The 23273-nt window shown below is 36.2% G+C and overlaps 1 protein-coding gene across 18 annotated transcripts in view; it reads right to left on the bottom strand.

Moving 5' to 3' along the window:
- VPS13B (vacuolar protein sorting 13 homolog B) overlaps positions 1-23273 on the bottom strand; it is an 861798-nt gene that overhangs the window by 109994 nt on the left and 728531 nt on the right. For all 18 annotated transcript variants that reach the window (XM_054657406.2, XM_063816458.1, XM_024345440.3 and 15 more), the window contains one exon: positions 784-980. In XM_054657406.2, the coding sequence (XP_054513381.1) occupies positions 784-980 (197 nt within the window). The remainder of the gene's footprint in view (positions 1-783; positions 981-23273) is intronic.

Genomic DNA, 23273 nt, shown 5'->3' with positions numbered 1-23273 from the left:
GGGGTTTCACCACATTGCCCAGGCTGATCTCAAACTCATGGGCTCAAGCAGTCTACCCGCCTTAGCCTTCCAAAGTGCTGGGATTACAGCTGTGAGCCACTGTGCCCGGCCAGCTCTAGGGATTCTTTATGGCCAGTGAGGCTTTATAGGTGGATAAAACTTTATCTGTATAAAATCCACTGGGTATGAGTTATTTTGGTTAGCTACACAAGTTTCTTAGTGTCTGGAGGACTGTCGCTTTTTTTTTTTTTTTTTTTTTTTTGAGAGAGTTGCACTTTGTCACCTAGGGGAGGCTTGTCTTTTAAAGTTTTAAAAAAACAATTAAGATGAAAATATTCCTAAAATTTACCTTTTAGAAGGAGACAATTCAATTTTTTTAACATTTCTTTTAATGCCCCAGGATAATCATTACACATATTGATTATGATGTCATTAAGCTTCTATTGAGGTGTGTGTATGACTGTATGCCTCTGTATTTTGAGGTTGAAGATGACTAGACTTTTTGTTTAACTTGCTTTTTTCCATTTTTTTCTTTTTATATTTAAGGAACAGGTTCTTAGTGAGGGCTCACAGAGCTGTATTATGAGTAAAAACACAGGATTTTGAGTATGCAGACTTTGAAACATCAGATTTTGTCTTTCTTTGTGGTTCTCATCTGTTGTTCAGAGAGATGCAGCTGCTAGACAGCTGAGATACAGTTAAGTGAGGGGTCACTAGATAGGAAAAGATGACTTATCATTGTTTCCCAGTGTAATGCTACCATATCATCTTTCAATGAATTACCTTTGGTCATCAGCTCCATTTTGACTGCTGTTCAAGACAATTCTCCAAAGATCTGAAGATACTAATTTCTTCTGGTCATTCACGAGATTGATATCCGGCAACTGCAGTTCACAAACTTTGCTTTCAGACAGATTAAATTCTCTAAATGCAACAAAAACCTTCTGGAGTTCATCCCAGTATTCCAAGCTACAAGGAACCTATGTTAAAATAAAAAAAAAATTAGAAGTTGCAAATAGAAACTATGCTTTTATATTTGTTGAAATTCAAATTAAACCTTTATAAAAATTATAACATTAAGACCTTTAGAGGAGAATAAGGTTATAACAGACAGTAGTTTAGGATTTGTTTTAATATTATTGTATATTCATCCTGTTTATTTTTAAAGACCAATTCAAGAATAATATATAAAAACAGCCAAAATTTTAAAAGTAATAATGGAGAACAAATTCTACAAGGTGTTAAATGTATTATAAACCCATAGTAAGTAAAAGATAAGGCTAGTGTAGTAACATACAAATAGATTAAAAGAATAAAATAGCAGAGAAAGGGCTAAGTACAGACAAAATCTTACTATGCAATGAAGGTGCCAGCCAGGCATGGTGGCTTGTGCCTGTAATCCCAGCACTTTGGGAGGCCGAGGCGGGCAGATCACCTGAAGTCAGGAGTTTGAGACCAGCCTGGCCAACGTGGTGAAACCCCATCTCTACTAAAAATACAAAAATTAGTTAGCCAGGTGTGGTGGCGTGCACCTGTAATCCCAGCTACTCGGGAGGCTGAGGCAGGGGAACTACTTGAACCCAGGAGGCAGAGATTGCAGTGAGCAGCGGTCACACCAGTGACTGCACTCCAGCCTGGGCGACAGAGCAAGAATCTGCCTCAAAAAAAAAAAAAAAAAAAAAAAAAAAAAAAAAAAAAAAAAAGTAATGAAGGTGCCACACCAAATAAGTAGGAGAAAGATGGAAAATGAAGCTGCAAGAACTAACTAGTCACTTTAGTAAAACCAAAGTGGGTCCCTACATCATTCTTTACACAAAAGTAAACTCCAAAAGGATAAAACTGCTGAAGGCTAAGAAGTGAAAGTGTAAGAGAAGAAACATGTTAATATTTTAAAAATGTTATAATAGGGTAGACTTTTGTACGTATGGCATGAAACCCGTGATAAAATCAAATTTTAAAAAGTAAACTGGAATAAGACAGGTAACATTTGATGACAGGTGAAGGAATATTCATTCTGATAGGAGAGAGCTCTTACAAATCAATGAGAAAATGATACATAATCACAGAGAAAAGGTAGATTTTACAAGTTCCTCAACTGTGCCAAATGTCTACTGCAAGCAGAGCATCCCCCTGGGGGCGCTTCTGCATCACGCTTGTGGGACTTGGGAACAAGGGGAACCAATGAAAACATGATGCTCATGCTGCCTGCCATGCCACAAGCAATAGACTTCTTTGCTTCTGACCAGGAGTCTTATTCCTTCTGCCAGCACCCATGAAACACTAACAAGATAACTTACTAGCTTGCACTGGGTAAAATCCCAGATCCTGACAGCAGTTAGATCACAGAAGAAAAAATATAACCAGCCAGTAAACACAAAAAGATAAAAAGATACTCAACTTCACCAATACTCAAAGAGATTCAAATTAAAGCAATAATGTAATATTTTATTTACTAACCTTTCAGTTTAAGAAGACTGACCGGTCTGAGTACTGTACAAGCATGAGAAAAAAACAACTTTTTTTTTTAGACAGAGTTTTGCTTTTTCACCCAGGCTGGAGTGAAGTGGTACGATCTCAGCTCACTGCAACCTCGGCCCCTGGGTTCAAGCAATTCTCCCACCTCAGCCTCCCGAGTAGCTGGGATTACAGGCATGCACCATCACGCCCAGCTAATTTTTGTATTTTTAGTAGAGAAGGGGTTACGCCATGTTGGCCAGGCTGGTCTCGAACTCCTGACCTCAGGTGATCCACCTGCTTCAGCCTCCCAAACTGCTGGGATTACAAGCATGAGCCACCGCGCCTGGCCAAAACTTTTTTTTTCCCCTAGGAAGTATGGTTCTAAGAATTTGTTTTACAGAGATTCCAGAGCACAAGTGTGTGTGCACACATATATATGTATATACATATGTGTATGTACTTCAGTACTGTGTTTATTAATAAGAAAAGTTGAAACAAGTCAAATATCATCAATAGAGGATTGGTTACATGTAACATGCAGATCTATAGGATGTATTTCTACACAACTGTTAAAATGAATAAAGTATATCTCTATGCCAGGTGTGGTGGCTCACGCCTGAAATCCCAGCACTTTGGGAGGCCAAAGGGGTGGATCACCTGAGGTCAGGAGTTCAAGACCAGCCTGATCAACAAGGTGAGAAACCCCGTATCTACTAAAAACACAAAAATTAGCCAAGCGTGGTGGCAGGTGCCTGTAGTCCCAGCTATTCAGGAGGCTGAGACAGGAGAATTGCTTAAACCCAGGAGGTGGAGGTTGCCATGAGCCAAGATCGCGCCACTGCACTCCAGCCTGGGCAACAGAGGGAGACTCCATCTCAAAAAAAAAAAAAAAAAAAAAAAAAGAATCTCTCTCTATATTAACACAAAAAGACATCTAGGAAATATTATTTTGTTTAGGATGAGAACATGTGGGTTAATCCTATTTGTCTTAAAAAATAAAAGAGTGGCTCAGATGTGTTTCCCTTTTTGGAAGCATTCCCTAATTACCATCCTCAGAACTGATCACTGCCTCTCTTGTGTCATGTCTATACCTAGTACACTACTCTAACACAGGACTCACTATATTTTGTAATTACTTATTTATATGTTTGTCTCCTTTAGTTGACTCTAAGATCCTTGAGGGCAGAAATGGCACATTATTTAAAAAAATATTACTAGCACCTAACACAGTTTTGAGGACAAAATGGGATCTCAAAAAAGCTTCTTTAATGAACAGATTGCTCCCTAACCTTTCTTTCCTAAATAAGTAATTCTCAATCTTTCAACAGGACTAAATGTTGAAATAAATGTTACCTCCACCTATAATTAAGTTTCTTTTCTTTTAACAGTGACTTGAGCATCCATATATGATGAGATGCTGTAAGGAAGAGGGGAGAATGGATATGCGGAAGAGGGTAAATGTGATGAAATAGTAGCACATGTTCTGGTTAGTGATAAGTGACATATCCATGGCATTAAACTTTTAGCCACCATTTCTTGAAATTCTCTCTTTTCTTGCTTTCCATGACATAATTTTCTCTAACTTCTTTTCTCTGGGTTATTGCTCCTATATTCTCTCTCAGCCTGAAATACCTCTATACCCCCTACTTTCTCACTGTCTCAGGTCTAAATCCTTCACATCAATCAATAACCAAATAGAATACCACCTATCTCAGCCTTTTCACCTCGCCGGATGGAAAAATCCTTTCTCTTTTCTGAACACAAATAATTTTTTTAAAATGGGAATGTCTTTTACAGCTCTTATCACTGTATACTTCATGTTATAGTTATTTCTGTATGTGACATCTTCTCTGGTGGACACATTCCTTGAGGGAATGATTTCTATTTGGCTAAGCTTTGAATTTTCACAGCACCTGGGATAGTGAATACAGCAAATGTTCAAAAAGAGTTGCTGAATAAACGAATGAATAATTCGTGAATCAATGAATGAATATACACATTCTGGGTGGTTCAACCCATCTCTGGCACATTAAAGATTCTCCACAAAGAAGTATAGAAGTTGAAAGTATGAACTTTGGATCAGATCTATCGGGATTCAAATCCTAGCTCCATTAACTTTTTCTTGGGCAAATTAATTTTTCTTTTCTTTTTTTTTTTTTTTTGAGACAAGGTCTCACTCTGTTGCCCAAGCTAGGGTGAAGTGGTGTGATCACAGCTCACTGAAGCCTTGATATCCCTGGCTCAAGCGATCCTCCCACTTCAGCCCCAAGTAGCTGGGACCACAGGCACGTGCCACCATGCCTGACTAATTTTTGTATTTTTTATAGAGACACGGTCTCCCTCTGTTGCCCAGGCTAGTTTCGAACTCCTGGGCTCAAGCAATCCTCCTACCTTGGCCTCTCAAAGTGCTGGGATTGTAGGTGTGACCCACTGTGCCAGGCCTAAATTAAATTAATTTTTCTAACACAAGTTCCCATATGTGTAAAAGGGGGATAAGAATATAGCTACCCTCATGAATTTTCATAAAGATTAAATGAGACAAAGCATTTTATTTAATATCACATAGTAAGAGCTTAAGAAATGTTAGCCATTATTTACCCCTCTCATGCTCAAAGAACACTTTGGAAGCTTATATGTTGTTGCCAGAATCAGGTAAGTTGTAAGAGTTCTGATTATTAGATTTCTTAATAATGGGTTGGACTTCTGGGAAGAAAATAATAAACTATGAATCTGGATGTTCAGGAACACTGTACCCACAGTTCAATATTATTTTCTGCTACATACCTGTTAAAAGTGTGGCCCTCCATATATGCTATGACTTCAGAGATAAAGGAATATATCATTGCTTAACTACTCTCTGGACTGCCAGTGAGTCAGCCCTGTGGTTTAAGACACTCATAACAACCAGCGGTGGAAGAGATATGGTAACTGGAGTATAAATCCCTAGAGAGACATATAAAAATCTCAGTGGAGGCCAGTCACAGTGGTTAATTCCTATAATCCCAGCATTTTGGGAAGTGGAGACAGGAGGATTGCTGGAGCCCAGGAGTTTGAAATCAGCCTGGGCAACTCGGTAAGACCCTGTCTCTCTACAGGAGGAAAAAAAATTAGCTGGGCATGATGGCATGTTCTTGTGGTCCCAGTTACTTAGGAGGCTGAAGTCAGAGGATCGCCTGAACCCAGGAGGTTGAGGCCGCAGTGAGCCATGATTGTGCCACTGCACCCAGCCCGGACAACAGATGGAGACCCTGTTTCAAAAAAATAAAAAAAAAACCACAAGCAAACAAACAAAAACTCAGTGGACAAGGGAAGGGCAAATGAGTTGAGAAAAAGCATATTAATAATTTAATGATATAGTCACCTTGCTGTGCTATCAAATATCAGATCTTATTTATCCTATGTCTGTATCAAAACATTACGTGTCCCATACCATAAATATATATGATTATGTACCCATACTAACTAAAAATAAAAAATAAAAGAATGTGTTTATTATAAAATGTTGCATAAACACAAGTACAACAAAGAATATAAAATTGCCTATCATCCACCCAAAAGAAAAAGCATATTAATATACCTATTGTTTTTGGTAATACAAATAACGGAATATAAAGTTCAATGTAATCTTTTTGGTGGAGAGGTTATACAGAAAATATGCAAAAAATACTTGTTTCCAGCATCATCTCCTGAAATTCTGCATTAAAATTAATATATAATAGCTTATAAAAATTAGCTGGCACATTGGAAGGCAGAGTAGGACCTTAAGGAAAAAGCACCAGTAAGTTTTTAAGTACAAGGCGAGGGTTGGAGTAGGTACATAATATAAGGCAGTCCAAGATGGGAACTGCTGTGGGAAGCCATTAGGTAGCCTAGGGGCAATGAATGTGGACTGCACCAACAGTGGGGCTTAGGGAAGGAGGAATTGTGGGAGCCTAAAGTAAGAGATGTGGAAGAATGCCAAAGAAAAACTTTATTTAGTTCACAACTTGTGTGAGGCTGGCTCTGTAGTTACATACTTCAGCTGGAATATTCTCAGACACTCTGAAAATTCAGAAAACAATAGATTACTATGGAGATACATACCAAAGTATGTCAGTTATGCGTCAGAATTTTCCTTTATGTGCCCTATTTTACTCTGTTAACAAAGGCATATTAATAAATTCACTCCAAATGAAACCCCTATTAAAAATTTAAGTTGTATGCCTTTAAATACATGTATAAAAGTCACGTACTTATTCTTTTTTCCCATTATAAGAATATATAATCATCCTTCAGTATCCATGAGGGGTTGGTTCTGGGACTACCTACAGATACCAAAATCTATGGATGCTCAAGTCCCTGATATAAAATGCTGCAGTATTTGCATATAACCTATGCACATCCTCCCATATACTTTAAATCATCTCCAGATTCCTCATGATACCTCATACAATGTAAATACTATGTAAATAGTTGTTACACTGTATTGTTTAGGAAATAATGACAAGAAAAGTCTGTAAATGTGCAGTAGAAGCACAATTTTCTTTTCTTGAATATTTTTGATTGGTGGTTGGCTGAATCCATGGATGTAGAACTGATGGATACAAAAGGCTAACTCTATTTGTCCTTAACACATCGAAATAAAACCTAAAAACAACACTGAGTATAATATTTTAAAGATTTTATTCAAATACATATTGAACCATAAATTTACTTTTAAAAGCATATAGACATCATCTTCACATTATCTTATTTCTCCATCCTACAAAAAAAAAGTCATTGGTGTCACACTTCGGATAAAATCCTGGCCCTACCACTTAAATCACTGCTCTATGACCTTGGGCAACCTATTTAATGATTCTGAGCCTCAGTTCCCTCACTTGTAAACAAGGGTAATAAAACCTGTATTGTTTTTAGGCCAAATTAAGGATTTTTGACTTTATTTTCTTTGAAGGGCTGAAAGCAAAGAAGTGATGTCAAATTTGTATTTTTCAAAGATTTTGGATACTATAGACAACGGATTAAAAAGAGGCAAGTGGCCGGGCATAGTGGCTCATGCCTGTAATCCCAGCACTTTGGGAGGCTGAGCCAAGTGGATCACAAGGTCACAAGTTCGAGACCAGCCTCGCCAAGATGATGAAACCCCGTCTCTACTAAAAATAATAATAATAAAAAAAATAGCCGGGTGTGGTGGTGGGCGCCTATAATCCCACCTACTTGGGAGGCTGAGGCAGGAGAATCACTTGAACCTGGGAGGCGGAGGTTGAAGTGAGCCGAGATCATGCCACTGCACTCCAGCCTGGGTGACAGAGTGAGACTCTGTCTCAAAAATAATAACAATAATACAAAAAAAGAAAAGAAAAGAAAAAGAAAAAGAAAAAAAGAGGCAAGCGTGGATGCAATAAGACCAATTAGGAGGTCTAAGCTAGAAATGTTGATAGCTGAGAGTATGGTTGGTGGCAACAGAGTAGTATGTAAGAGATTCTTGGGACATACTAATTAATAAGTCTTATTGATTGATTGGCTGAGAAGTGAGAGGGAAGTGCCAAGAATAACTCCCAGTTTCCTAGCCTGAGCAGCCATATGGATGCTGATGTCATTTACTGGGATGGGTAAGACTGATATGTAGTATATGTGGGTAGAGGAGGAGAGATCAGAAGTTCATTTTTAGCCATTCTGAGCTGCAGGTACCAATGAGCCATCCCAGCAAAAATACTGAATAAGGGGTTGGCAATTCTGGAGACTGGAAGAGGGAGTTAACTGTGCTGATACACAGCTACAGTTCATTCAGCACTAGCCTTTTGTCAGGAGTGTATAGTGGAAAAACAGAGGGCAATGAAGTTTAGGTTACTTATTTGTAAGAAGGTATTTTAAATGATGAACTAAGAATGCAAACTGGTTAAAAGAGGATATGAAAATGGTGAGCTGATGAAAAGAGGACATCAGAGAACTACAGTTTAATGAATAGTTTAATGAATAACTGTAGTGGGGGTTTTTGAATAAGCAGGGCAGAGAGCTATGAAAGACTGTGAGGGAGCTTAAGATGCTGGAATAATGATTTAGGAGTCACAGCAGTTGTGGATGATGACAAGATCCAGGGCTTGTGCATGGGAGTGAGTAGTTAAATGGAGTGGAAAAGATTCCTAGAGATATGAGATCAATGTAGGGTTTTGGCTGGGTAATTTATGGCAGTGAAGAAAAAGGTTGGCAGCCATGGGGTAAGGACTTGTGAGAATGGGAGAGAATGACCAAAAAGTTAGTAGATGGCAACAACAAAGAGGGATGAGGAGAATATAATTAGAGAAAATGAGAAGCAAGGGGACTTGACAAGAGGGTAGAAGAGTAAAGGCCAGTGGCACTGGTGAGCAAGGAGAACACTTATCCTCCTGGCCTTGAGACAAAAAGAACGTGAGAGCCTCCACATCAGAGGGTCGCAATGGTGAACTAGGTCCCAGGGGACAGCAAAATTTTGTTCAAAGTAATGGCACAGAAGAACTGCTGGAAGAACAGGTGGAGGTTTAGAGGAGAGTTCATTAATCAAGGAGAAGATGATCCAGAGGGCAAAGTGGAAGGGCATGGAAGGCTGAGGAAGAGGGAGGTTGGTAAGAGTAGGTACAGTATCTAGACGGGAAGGAATGCATCTTATAGTTTGGGTGGTGACTAGAAAACAAGGAAGTGAAGCATGTGGTGGAACTGACACCTGATTTAGGGGGAGTAGAGACAATGGCTGTGGTTCTAAAGGTAACCTACTACTACTTCTTGAGGCCTGGCTTGCATGCCATGTGTTCTCAGATTAGTATTCTTAAAGATAACAATGCTACCTCCTTTAACAGTCTTTTATTCTACGTTCTCAGACTAGTATTCTTAAAAATAACCATGCTACCTTCTTTAACAGTCTTTTATTCTAAAAAGATCTTGTTTAATATACTGGTACTTCCACTCAAATTATTGTGCATTCATGCCAATTTTTAACAAACTTTGCATTAACTTAACTCACTAATCCTCTCTTGTCTTTCAGTTAGAAGTTGACATTGCCCAACTAATCTCTAGTTGGTGGTGACATAATTAAGCTAAAAACCTAATGTGGTCTTATTGTTCTTATAAGTTCATATGGTAGCAATTAATTATTCTCAAGGAATAACTCTGGGCTCTATTTTGTGTGATCTATTTAAAATAACTTTATTATGTGCTTTTAGTTTTGAAAGAGATGACGTGAATGATCTTTAGTTACAATATCTATAACTAAGGATTTGTTATTAATGCCTGTACTGAATAACTTGAAGGAAAGATGACTATTCCAAGAGTTTGGTGCCAAAAAAATAGTTTAGAAAGCCCGAATATCTAGTACTGAGTCATGGGAAGTGGGAACAAGTAAATTGGTTTCACTGGAAAACATTCCACATGTAACACATGGTACATTTCAAATGACTGTCAGGATTATATATTTTTTTATTACATTTTGTTTTCCTATCCATTATTTGACAGGACCTAAAAAATTAGCCAGCCATACATAATAAACTGTACTCTAAGTATATGTGGTCTTTGCATATGAATATCTTAGGTTGTATATCTGCCAGTTGGTAAGAGCACATGTATTTTTGCATTTAAAATGTTATTCCACAATTTGTTTCCATTTGATGGCTAATTTGGGAAGATTTGCATGTGTGTTGGCCATTTAAAAATATTTTTGGTACAAAGAATATTTTGGCACTTAATTTGTTTTTATTACTTAATAGTACTGCCAAGACTGTTAGCAGGGTTATGACTGCCCATCTGTCCTCATGGATTTCTTTGCGCAGGGGCTGCTGAAGCTGGGCCATTACCCCTTTTTCCACTCAGTCCGACTAAGCAACCTAGGCAAAACAACAAAGGAAGTGTCTTGGCTGTATATATGTGCATAATAAAGAGTTGGTAGGTAGAGAGGGGAGATCTAGCAACTGATGTAGCCTAATAAAGAGTTGGTAGGTAGAGAGGGGAGATCTAGCAACTGATGTAGCCTATCAGGTCTGCTCAACTATGACAAAACAGGGTAGCTGACGGTGTAAGTCTGGTTAGTGAGTACAAAGCCAGAGCTTCCATTCTAGACTTAGTTATTAGAGTTTGGTTACAGCAGAGGATACTCTCTTCATCACTTTTCCCACCATATTTCTAGACTTCCCAGGGTGCCAAGTTGGGTAATTATAGCAGAAGAGCAGCTATATATCTACCATCATCGGTGTTTTGATAGTAGCAGGTAGTGATGGCAGCTGTGGTAGAAGAAACTACCCTTTGAATAGCCCTCTACAAGATACAAATTTACAGATGTTTCTTACACCTTATTTCAGGGAGGAAAATATTATTCCCATGTTACAAATGAGTGAAATATGGCTCAGTGAAGTTAAGTAATCTGCTCAAGATTACACATTTAGTAAGTGGCAAACTTTCTGGTTGTAAATCCTATGCTCTTTAATAATTTTTAGATTAAATAAGATAGACCCCATAATGTGCCATTTACAATTTCCAGTTCCACTTTCTTTAAAGTGGGTTCTTAGGAAGCAATAAACGGAGAATACATTTTGATTTTTGCCACTTATCCCAGTCATTTATAGTTACTTCATTTGGCAGGCTTTTTCTCATTAGTAGTCTTTTTATTTCAGCACTTTGAATATGTCATCTCACTGTCTTCTGGTCTCTATGGCTTTTGATGAGAAATCAGCTGTTAATCTTAGAATATCCCTTATATGTGATGAGTTACTTCTCTTTTGTTGCTTTCAATATTCTTTGTCTTTTGACAGTTTGTGTCTAAGTGTGGATATCTTTGAGTTTATTTAAGGTAGAGTTCATTGAGCTTCTTAGATGTAGATAAATGTTTGTCATCAAATTTGGGAAGTGTTTGCCCATTATTCTTCAAATATTCTTTCTTCCCTTTTCTCTCCTCTCCTGGGACTTCCCCTATGCATATATTGGTACACTTGATGGTGTGTCACAGATCTCTGAAGCTGTGTCCATTTTTCTTCATTTTTTAAAATTTTCTGTTCTTCAGACTCAATAATCTCAAAACGACCTAACTTCAAGCTCACTTATTCATTCTTCTTCCTGCTTAAATTTGTTGCTTAGCCCCTCTAGTGAATTTTTCATTTCAGTTATTACACTTTTCAATTCTGGAATTTGTACTTGTTTTTAAACATTATTGTTTCAATCTCATTATTAATATTCTATATTTGGTGAGACATGATTCCTATACTTAAGCTTTTTAGACATGACCTTTTTTAGTTCTTTGACTACATTTAAAACAGGTGATTTCAAGTATTTGTCTAATAAGTCCAACATCTGGGCTTCCTCAGGGACAATTTCTATTGATTGCTTTTTTAACACATACAGGCTGTACTTTCTTATTTCTTTGCCCATCTCATACTACTTTCTTGAAAATGGCATTTTTAATGATATAGGATTTTATAATATTAATAAATAACATTATTAACTATATTATTGTAAATAAACAATGGGAACTTTAAAAATCAGATCCTTCCTCTTCCCCAGGGTTTGCTTATTTGTTTATTTATTTATTTATTTATTTATTTTTGAGATGGAGTCTCCCTCTGTTGCCCAGGCTGGAGGGCAGTGGCACGATCTTGGCTCACTGCAACCTCTGCCTCCTGGCTCAAGCAATTCTCCTGCCTCAGCCTCCTGAGTAGCTGGGATTACAGGTGTGCACCACCACACCCAGCTAATTTTTGTATTTTTAGTAGAGATGGGGTTTCACCATGTTGGCCAGGCTGGTGTTGAACTCCTGACCTCAGGTGATCTGCCCACCTCGGCCTCCCAAAGTGCTGGGATTATAGGCATCAGCCACGGCCTCCAGCCTCCTCAGGGTTTATTATCCTTGCTATACATTGTAGTTGTTGTTTAGTAATATTTATGAGCTAATTTTGTGAAGTTTGTAATTTTCATTGTGTGGCCACTGAAGTCTCCACTTGATTAGTGAAGTCTCCAGTTGGTTAGTGAAGTCTCCACTTGGTTAGTGTAGTAGTCAGTTAATGATTAAACAGACTTCCCTAAAGGTCTGGAACCAATAAGCCTCCAATTCTTTGCTGAAGGGCTCTTTGCGCTCTGGCGCACACCTTCAACTCCTCCTTAGCCTTCACTTACTGCTTGCACAGAGCTTTAAGGACAGACAGAGGTGAGAGTACAGGACCTTCTCAGGTCTCCCCTGAGCAGGCACACATCCCTGGGGGTGTGCACAGTCTTACTTATGAGCATGTACTTGTAGTTTCCCAGGAATATGTTGGAGCTTTTCAAAACCCCATGGACATCTCATTCCCGTTTTTCCTTTCAAACATTTTGGTTAGCCTATTGTTTACCCCAACTGGTTCCCACTGCCTCAAGCAACTTTAAAACTAATCAATTGCCTCTAATTATTTTTGACATACAACCCTAGGTGTTGTGGCAGGGAGTGGGGGCATGGGGGTTGGGGGAGGCTTTTTGCCCCTGAAAGCTCCTAATTAGTAACTTTTGAAAGAGTAATTGTTGTGAAACTCTTATTTCAATTATAGAATGCTATTTTATGTCATTAACAAAGTAAAAGTATATACTGCACTTATACAATGTTAAGATGGTGATAAAACCAAATATATTCCCCAAAGAGAAAAGTACTAGAAAATTAGTAGACAAGTAGATAGGTGAAAGAGTTTTAAATTGATGGCTGGAGGAGAGTAAGTAGATAGTTAAAAAATAGAAAGTGAGGTCTGGGCATGAAATAGAAATGTTCAGTGACTGAAAGAGACAGTCCTTATCTAGAGATAGGGATAAATGGACAGCATTATGAACATCAAAACCTTAATAGGCTAAGAAACCGGCTTTGTCTTTGTACAATAATGGGAGGTTTCTCTTTATGAATGTGTTAGGGCTTAACTGTCCTTTTAAACATAAAGAGTATTTCTTACAATCAGTTATTTATAATTTACAGGAGGAGACACATATTCATCACTCAAAACAAATGCAAATTGAGTAGAGATACTTTTCAATAGTTACTAAATAAAAATAAAATGTATTCTGGTAACGGAAGTTGGATTTTGAGTTTCTATATCATTTAAAAAATCTACTAATGAGATAAAAGATGAATGTGCTTGCAATCTCAAAAGTTTTAGCTTATAATATTATTTCTTTTTATATGTATCTGCTTTTTAGTTGATTTTGAAGAAGGAAAAGAAAAGCTTCTATACATCTTCAACTAATAGAAGTCATACCAAAAAAAAAAAAAAAAAAACCCTTATACTATTGGAACCAGTTGAGAAACCACAAGTATTCAAATGCAGGAAATCATGATTTTATAACATTTTAATGTGATCTACTCTTGGGAAACAAAGTTAACCAAACCCTATTTTTGTACAGGAAATATTCCAGCATACAGTTGTAATACACTGTGGTGAAGGGGTACAGCTGCAGATTTTTCACCTGTAATGCCCCACTGGTATTGTGGCTTACTGCATTGCATCAAGACTGCCTTCCTGTCCGGAAAACCCTCTAAGTACAAACAAGACTCTAAGTCCAGATTTTATTTTCCCCTGGTATCAGAATATGGTAATTTAAGAGCCCTGAGAAATACTTTTTAGACTTTAAAAGGAAATGTGTAACGTTCTTTTATTAGAATCTATGTTTGGGTTGGTTTTTCAAAAAACTTAACATATGACCCAGTTATCTTATCGATTTATCAAGCTACCAGGTTTCAAGCAAATGCAGGTGTGTAATATGACATCTTTCAAGAAAATATTTTTCCTTAAAGAGAAAGAATAAAAATATACTCAGAACTTCTGAGTTAAAACTTAGAGCAGGGGCAACTGTACTAGTTTATGGTGTCTTTTAATGAGACTACAAACTCTAAACTCATATTATGTTTTAGTCTCATTTCTAACTGTTCAGATATTTTACTTATTTGTATCAAATGCAGTCAAATGTACATCATTTACTATAAATAACAATACTTGGGAATCAGGGAGAGCTTAATTCTACATTTACTTGCTAACTAGTTTTGTCATCTTGAGTTAAAGTCACCTAACCAACGTAAGCCTTAGTTTCCTTACCCACAAAAATTTAGGAAGATAGAATAAGAACTACTTTAGTTCTTTCCAACTCTGAAGAGATACATAAGATTTACTTTTTTAAGTTTATACTTTAGGAAAAGAACTAATATTTTAAAATGCATACTACATGTGAAGATTTACATTATTCAATTTTAATGGTAATTCTGTAAGTTAGTAAGAGTATATCCATTTTACAGATCAAGAAAATAAAGCTCAGAAAGTTAAAAAAACCTGTCAAGGATCTCAACGATAATTAGTTGCAAAGCCGGGACTCCTGGAGATTCCAGAGCCCAGGAAGCTTTTTCACCTTGTCATACTGACTCCCGTATTTCAGTTACTTGACGGTCATGGTTTTCAAAAATATAAACTGACAAATAAGCAATGCTCATAAACCAAACACTTACACTGTGACAACTTGTTACATGATTGTTTTAAAGCTAAAAAGGTGTAATCATTGATAGTTGGTTCTTTCAAAATTTATTTTCAAGTTTTACATTCAGAGGTAGATAATAGGTTCTTAATAACTCTTGATAATGTGAAAACTATAGTACAGATAGGCAACTCTCAGTAACTGTGAAGAAGTCAATAAGGATTAGAGAATAACTTAAAATTTTTAAATATTCCAGAAAAAAGTCAACTTAGCATATTTTACAAAGCTTCCTCATATGTCAAATATTTAGGCTAGATCTAGGGTCAGTAAACTTTGCCTGTAAAGGGCTATAGAACAAATGCTTTAGGCTTTGTTTGCCACCTGGTCTCTGTTGCAACTACTTGACTCTACAACTACTTGACTCTGACTATTGTAGTATATAAGCAATATGTAAATGAGTGTATGTGTCTATGTTCCAATAAAATTTTATTTACAAAAACAGGTGTGGGCTAGATTTGGCCCACAGGCTGTAGTTTGCTGCTGATCCCTTGATTAGATGAAAAGCAATGCCCTTACAGAGGCCCTTTAGGGTATATGTCTACTAGGGAATAGTTCTCCATGGGTCTAGCACATTTTCACATATCTTATAGGTAAAGGCATTGCCTGCCTTTTCCCCAGACTATCTTTTCTTTTCTTAAAATTTAAAATGTATTTTTTTTTTTTAGAGATGGAGTCTTGCTATGTTTGCCCAGGCTGGCCTTGAACTCCTAGGCTCAAGCGATCCTCCTCCCTCAGTCTCCTGAGTAACTGGGATTACAGGCGCATGCCACAAACCCAGTCCAGACTGTTTTTTCAAGGATAAATATATAATAAACAGTCAACGAAGACAGATAGTTGTCTCCCTAGAAAGAAAAGGGCAGGCAGGCTTACTGTCCATTATAAAAGATTCAGGTCCTCCAAATCAGAGTCCTCTACTATAATACAACTCCCTGTGTGTGCAGACATCAGCTGGTCCTCTTCATGTCATCCTCAGAGACTTAGGGTTTGGAACTAGCATATCTGCAGACACTCTGTTGTAGGTAAAGAACTATGTTTCATCTCTGATCCAGCATTCTCATGTTTTCTATCCATGAGACTTGCAAATAAGGTCAAACTCTAACTTTTCACAATTCTTGACAATGTCTATACTTTATTGAAAGTGATTTTATATGTAACACATATATTACATACATATATAAGTGTACGTTTAAAAATGTTTTAATTAGCCTATCAAGTATACTTAATATATTTATCAAATATTCATTAAATGTTTCCATGATAAGTGTAAACTAGGGATACAATGATCAGCGAGGCAGACAAACATGATTCGTGACTTCATAGAACTTACAAACATGTAATAAATAGTCAAGTACCTGGGATTACTAGAAGTGATTTGAAGTGTGTTTTAAAAATATATGCATTTTCTTTACCAATGTACTCATTCCATACTTTTCTGGTAGATTTGAATATGTCTTTACAGTCCAAATTAAATTAAATGAATTAATTTAACTATCAGTGGAAGAGATCTTCTTCTCATATAATAAGTCTGTAATTTCATACTGTAGAGCTGATGAAAAGTAGGCAAGACACTCATGATTTTGACTCTGATGGAGGTGCTGATCAAAATAAAAATTATTTATAGGCAGATAACAGGAAGGAGAAAGAATAAAAAGCATGAAAAGCTAAAAAAAAAAAAATAAGCCTGCATAATTAGCTCCTAAGTAAGGGGCAGACTGTACAGTGTAGTTTTGAAAATAGTTATCTTAGTTGACCTCTGGTATTCTGGATAAATGTCCTAGGGGAATAAATCTCAGTGTGGTCAAAACACAATTGTGTGCAAATTCCATCAACATTCCTAAGGAATTAGGCCCCAATTCTGGCCCCTAACTCTCTGCCCAAACTAATATCCCACTTCACACTACATAGACCTTTAGCTGTCATCAGTTTGTCTCCATTCAGTTTCTTGAAATCTCATCCATCTTTCAAAACTACTCACTACACCTCTGACAAAAAAGAAAAACAAAAACAAACAGCCCTCCCCAATCATCCAAATTAGAAGTAATTTCTGAATTCCCAAAACACCCCATGTATGGTTTAAACTCTTATGGCACTTAATAATACTATCTAATGTTGTTATCTGTGCATATCTGTGCACAGAGAACTCTAACTTATGCGCCCCTCTAACTGCCTGTCTCTCCACAATGGTGCTTTGTATAGAATAAGCACTAATCTCAGCTTCTATGTCTTTGTTCAAAACCCTCTCCAGAAGTGCTACAAAGGTCTCCTGCTCTTCAGCCTGCTCATGTAAAGCCCAGACTATGGGCTTTACATTTTCAGTACATTAAGATAATCTTCTTCTATTTCATTTTAAGCTTTCATGAAGTCGTAGTCAACACTCACTAAGTACTATGTTAGGCACTGGAGATCAAAGATAAATATTATATAAACTCTGTTCTCAAGAAGAGCAAAGTGGAAGGAAGTAATATAAATGGGCCCAGGAAAGGGTAATATGAGTGTCCCAAAGTGGGGCAACTTTTCCACCTGGTTGGAGACAGGGGACATCAGGGGAAGGCTTTCTGGAGGAAGGGTCAAGAAATAAACATATAAAAGTAACATAAATTCACAAATGTCCACAATGTGTTTGCTATTTCAGAGTTCAACTTAAGGTCTTTTCTACCTTAGAAATACTTCATCATGAATGAATATAAAATATATACCATTCAATTAAAACTAAATGCATATAAAATATAAACCATTTCAAACACACATAAATCCACTGACAGGAAATAAAAATGTAATTATTGCAAACCATTGTGAAGTCTCTTTTTAAAAAATAGATAAGATGTTAAGATGTATTTGCATATAAACTTAAAAATCAGAAAACTTAATTTGCATTATGTGTATAATACGTTTTGTTCATGACACATAAAACTACTTGGATTTATCCAAAAGACAGGCAATAATAAATGCTGGTGAGGGTGTGGGGAAAAGGGAACCCATGTACACTGTCGGTGGGAATATAAATTAGTACAACTACTATGGAGAACAGTATGGAGGGTCCTCAAAAAACTAAAAATAGAACTATCATATGATCCAGCAATGCTACTGCTAGGTATATAACAAAAAGAAAGGAAATCATATATTTAAGAGATATCTGCACTCTAATGTTTATTGCAGCACTATTTACAATAGCCAAGATTTGGAAGCAACCCAAGTGTCCATCAACAGATGAACAGATAAAGAAAATGTGGTACATATACACAATGGAGTACTACTCAGCCGTAAAAAAGAATGAAATCCTGTCATTTACCACAACATAGATGGAACCGGAGGACATTACGTTAAATGAAATAAGCCAGGCACAGAAAAACAAACTCTGCATGCTCTCACTCACTTGTGGGAGCTAAAAATTGAAATGATTGAACTCATGGAGATAAAGAATAGAAGGAAGGTTACCAGAGGCTAGGAAGAGTATTGGGGCAGGGGAAGGGAGGTGGGTATGGTTAAGGGATACAAAAATACAGTTAGAATGAATAAGATCTAGTGTCTGATAGAACAACAGGGTGACTACAGTGAACAATAATTTACTGTGCATTTAAAAATAACTAAAATAATATAATTGGAATGTTTATAACAGAAAGAAATGATAAATGCTTGAGGTGATGGTTATTGCATTTACCCTGTTGTGATTATTATGCATTGTATGACTGTATCAAAATATCTCATTTACCTCATAAATATATACATCTACTATGTACCCAAAAAATTAAAAATAAATTTTTCTAACTACTCGGAATTTCAAAATATTTGTTTAAATCTGATAAATATGAGTATACTCATGTTTACATAGTAAACTATATACTCCTGAGTATATAGTTTGTCAGCAATTTCCCCAACCCACAGAATTTAAATTCAGTCATTTAAATTCCTCCACTGGGAAGGAGGAGGCATCCTGCCGTTATTGAGCAAGTTCTGTGCGCCAGAAATTCTGCTTAACAGTTTACCTACATTCTGTGCTTTGCTCTTCCCAAATCTTGTGCATTCCATACATCATAATAGTTTAATAGGAAAGGAAACTGCGAATAGAGAGACTATATACTCCTGAGTATATAGTTTGCAAACACAGTCATATTCTTAAATGACCACTTCAACACTGTCTCCACAAAGTAGAATGCAAAAAAAAGTAGTCAAGCACATATGTGATATATACCATTACAAGGAAACATGAATGTCTTTGACATTGATCATGATTCTTTTTTCCTACTGTCTGTCATGTCAAATTTGCTTGAAATAATGACATATAATAGTTTAGCACCAATCACTCTTAACCTTATACATACCTGATTTCCCATAAGAGCAGCCACAGGATTTTCAAAAATATGTCTATTTACATATCAACTGAACATATCAAACCATACATCTGTTCACTTAGTTGTTTTTAGGTTTCAGGTGGCTAAGGGAACAAAGAAGCCTCTCAAAGAACCTATAATTTTCTAAGTCTTGCAAAATCAACCCTTAGAAAATCTACAGAGAGGCAAATTTCCTGGGCTAGAAAGACTGGCTCTTAATTCAGGAATTTGCAGATAGAATTTCTGGCTGCACTGACCACTATTATTTGGTGGTAACCTGTGTCCTGTTATGTGGATCATCAGGTAGAAAGAATGTAATGTGGAAAAGATGAGTTTGGGGAGTGCTTTTTAGACAATTTAGTTAAATTCATAACACATTATAGGGTAGAATAAAAGCCATAGACACCTAATTAGCTATTTAGGGGATACATTACAGGTTATAGGTGGCAAATTTTTCTCTTGAGATTCATGAAAGATTACAAAAATAAAGATGTAAAACAGAAAACTAAAAAATTGTATGGATGGATAAATGACAACAACACAGATCCACAACCAGTGGTGCCCATAGACTAGGTCTTACATCCACACAGAATAGTCAATCAGGAACCTTCTCAGTTGTTGCCTACTCTGATCCTCTTCTCCTGACCCTGCCGCCCAAGAGAAAAAAAAAAGTATTCTTGGAACAAGATACTCTTTGAAAAGTTAAAACAAAACAAAAAACCTCAGAAAGAACAAAATCTCCCTAATATAACAAATTCTCCCAAGTTTAGTATGCAATTAAAATGAATGGCATTAATTTAAGAGGCTTTTTCCTCAATAGAACAATAAACAACAAAACAATAAAAATAATGGGTTACTTTTTGGGTTAAAAAGTAGAAACATTTTTGCCATATCTCACATAATTATATAATATTTTAAAGGTTTTTATTTCTATTTATAATTCTTGATATGCAACACTGACAATTCCAAAGGGCATCAGAATGATTTTACTTCTGAATGAAAAATATAAGATTACAGATTCTCTAAAAGGTACAATCTGGCACAGGTCTGAAGAACCAACAGCTGGTCTGTATTCACTTGAATGTAAAGAATTATGAATTTTTTCACCTATATATCCTTAACCACAGGACTTCACTGTCTCTCAACTGGATATTATAGCTTAATAGCTTTATCTGAATATTTTAAAAAATTATTCTGGTTAAAAGCCAAAATTAAAACTTTTTTTTTTTTTTTGGTACAATAACATATCTATTTCTAACTTCTGGCCTGCTTTTCTCTTTGGATCCCATCCCTGACAGACATCTGTATTTTGTAACTTTTTCTACATTCTGGCTCTGAAGACTCTCCAAGTTCTGGCCCAATAATCCTTTTCTGTTTCAATTCATTAGTGTGAGAATCACAGGACTGGAAAGGACTTTGGGAGGTCATATAGACATCAGCTTGCTGCTCTGAACAAGACTAAATCCAAACCTTGAAAACAAATGATGTTTAAAGACTTATAGAAAATGCTTTGTGATACAGTTTTTCATTTTATAAAAATGTTATTTGGTGGACATCATGGTGTTCCATAAAATACATACATCTTACATTTTTGGTCCATTAAAGGGATATTTATCACTGAAATAAATTATTTGCTAGGCTCCAATGGTCCAGAATTGGGGCAAGGGAAGTACTAAGCATGTATAACATTAGCATTGCTTTATTGATGGCAGTACAAATGCTACAGATGTTGTTGATTCCATTCAGTTTGGTCTTTACTTTTAATCTAGTTTACTCACTTCTACATATAAATGAGAATTAATATTTTCCAGGTTAATTTTTCATAAAACAACCCTCCAAACCTGCAGAACTGGGCTCACTTACTAGCTACATGATCTTGAACAGATTAATCTCTCTATTTGCAGTTTCCTTTCCTATTAAACTATTATGATGTATGGAATGCGCAAGATTTGGGAAGAGCAAAGCACAGAATGTAGGTAAACTGTTAAGCAGAATTTCTGGCGCACAGAACTTGCTCAATAACGGCAGGATGCCTCCTCCTTCCTAGTGGAGGAATTTAAATGACTGAATTTAAATCCTGTGAGTTGGGGAAATTGCTGACAAACCATAGTACACATCAATGGATGCTAAAACCACATGTAAAAGATTCATGGGGGAATTTATAATGATGGGCCAGACTAATACTACCTGATCAATTTTAACATTGCTAAAAGTGAAATAAGCAGACATCTCTTGCCTCCTGTTGTGATACAATAGGAAGAATATTATTCTATCACCTGAGAAGTATTCTTTCCAAAAAAATCTAGTTCAAATCTAATCAAGCTTCTATAAGATGACTAGATTACAGAAGATATGGGGGAATAGATAAACATGTTAAACGATATTATAAAGACAGAGTGGGCCACAATCCAGAAAGTGGGAAAATTTACAGGCCAAATAATCCAATTTCTTCAATAAGTAAACGGCATAAGGGGGATAAAAGGGGACTCTTATTGATTAAAAGAGACTTAAGAAACATATCAACTAATATAATGCCTGGACCTCAGTGGGATCCTTATTCAAACAAACCAAATCTAAACACAGATTTGTGAGACAATAGGGGAAAAATATAGATTGAGTATAATATGATATTAAGGAATTATTGTTAATTTTTTGTTGGCTCTGATAATATGGGTAAAATGATATAGCTGAGACTTCTTTTTAAAATATTCCAGAAAAACAATAACAACATCAACAAAAAGTGGAGAATAGATGTAACTAGGACAAGATACTGATAATTACTAAAGATGGGTTAGACTCAGAGTTTATTACACTAATTACACTAATCTCTCTACTTCTATATAGAGTAGTCCTTCCTTATCCATGAGGGATACATTCCAAGACCCCCAGTGGATGCCTCAAATTGCAGATAGTATTGAACTCTCTCTGTATATATACACACTATATATGTTCTTTTCTATACATGCATACCTATGATAAAGTTTAATTTATAAATTATGCTCAGCAAAAGATTAATATACACTGTAATAAAAGTTATGTTAATATGGTCTCTCTCTCTCTCTCAGAATATCTTATTGTACTGTACTCACCTATGGGTAAATGAAACTGTGGAAAGTGAAACCACAGAAAGTGAAACCATGGATAAAGGGAGATTATTTATTTGAAATTTTTCATAATAGAAAAATTTTTTTAGGGAAATCATCAGAATTTTTTTCAACTAAAATTGATTGAATGATAGAAGTCTCAGTTTGAAGAATAAAATAGGACACATATAGAACAAGAAACTTCCAAAAAAATTACTTGAAGTTCTTCAAGATCAGTTTACAAATCACTTTGGAAGGTGGAATTTATATGACAGAAGTAATTTTGATCAAACTAAATCCACATAACTTAGAAAAGGCCAAATTTGTATTGAATCAAAAAAAGAAAAAAGTAAAAAGAGGCAGCCTAAAAGCTAAAACAAAAAGGGCCATGCCTATTACATGCTATCAAATGATATATTTTAATGTATTCAAAATATATACTTGAAAAAACTGTCTGATAGGTTTTTTTTATTATACTTTAAGTTTTAGGGTACATGTGCACAACATGCAGCTTAGTTACATATGTATACATGTGCCATGTTGGTGTGCTGCACCCATTAACTCATCATTTAACATTAGGTGTATCTCCCAATGTTATCCCTCCCCCTTCCCCCCACCCCACAACAGGCCCCAGTGTGTGATGTTCCCCTTCCTGTGTCCATGTATTCTCATTGTTCAATTCCCACCTATGAGTGAGAACATGTGGTGTTTGGTTTTTTGTTCTTGAGATAGTTTGCTGAGAATGATGGTTTCCAGCTTCATCCATGTCCCTACAAAGGACATGAACTCATCATTTTTTATGGCTGCATAGTATTCCATGGTGTATACGTGCCACATTTTCTTAATCCAGTCTATCATTGTTGGACATCTGGGTTGGTTCCAAGTCTTTGCTATTGTGAATAGTGCCGCAATAAACATACGTGTGCATGTGTCTTTA

Source organism: Pan troglodytes, chromosome 7 (assembly GCF_028858775.2).
Source record: "Pan troglodytes isolate AG18354 chromosome 7, NHGRI_mPanTro3-v2.0_pri, whole genome shotgun sequence".
NCBI lineage: Eukaryota > Metazoa > Chordata > Mammalia > Primates > Hominidae > Pan > Pan troglodytes.
The sequence above is the reverse complement of the archived record's forward strand: the minus strand, read 5'-3'. Positions and strand labels throughout refer to the sequence as shown.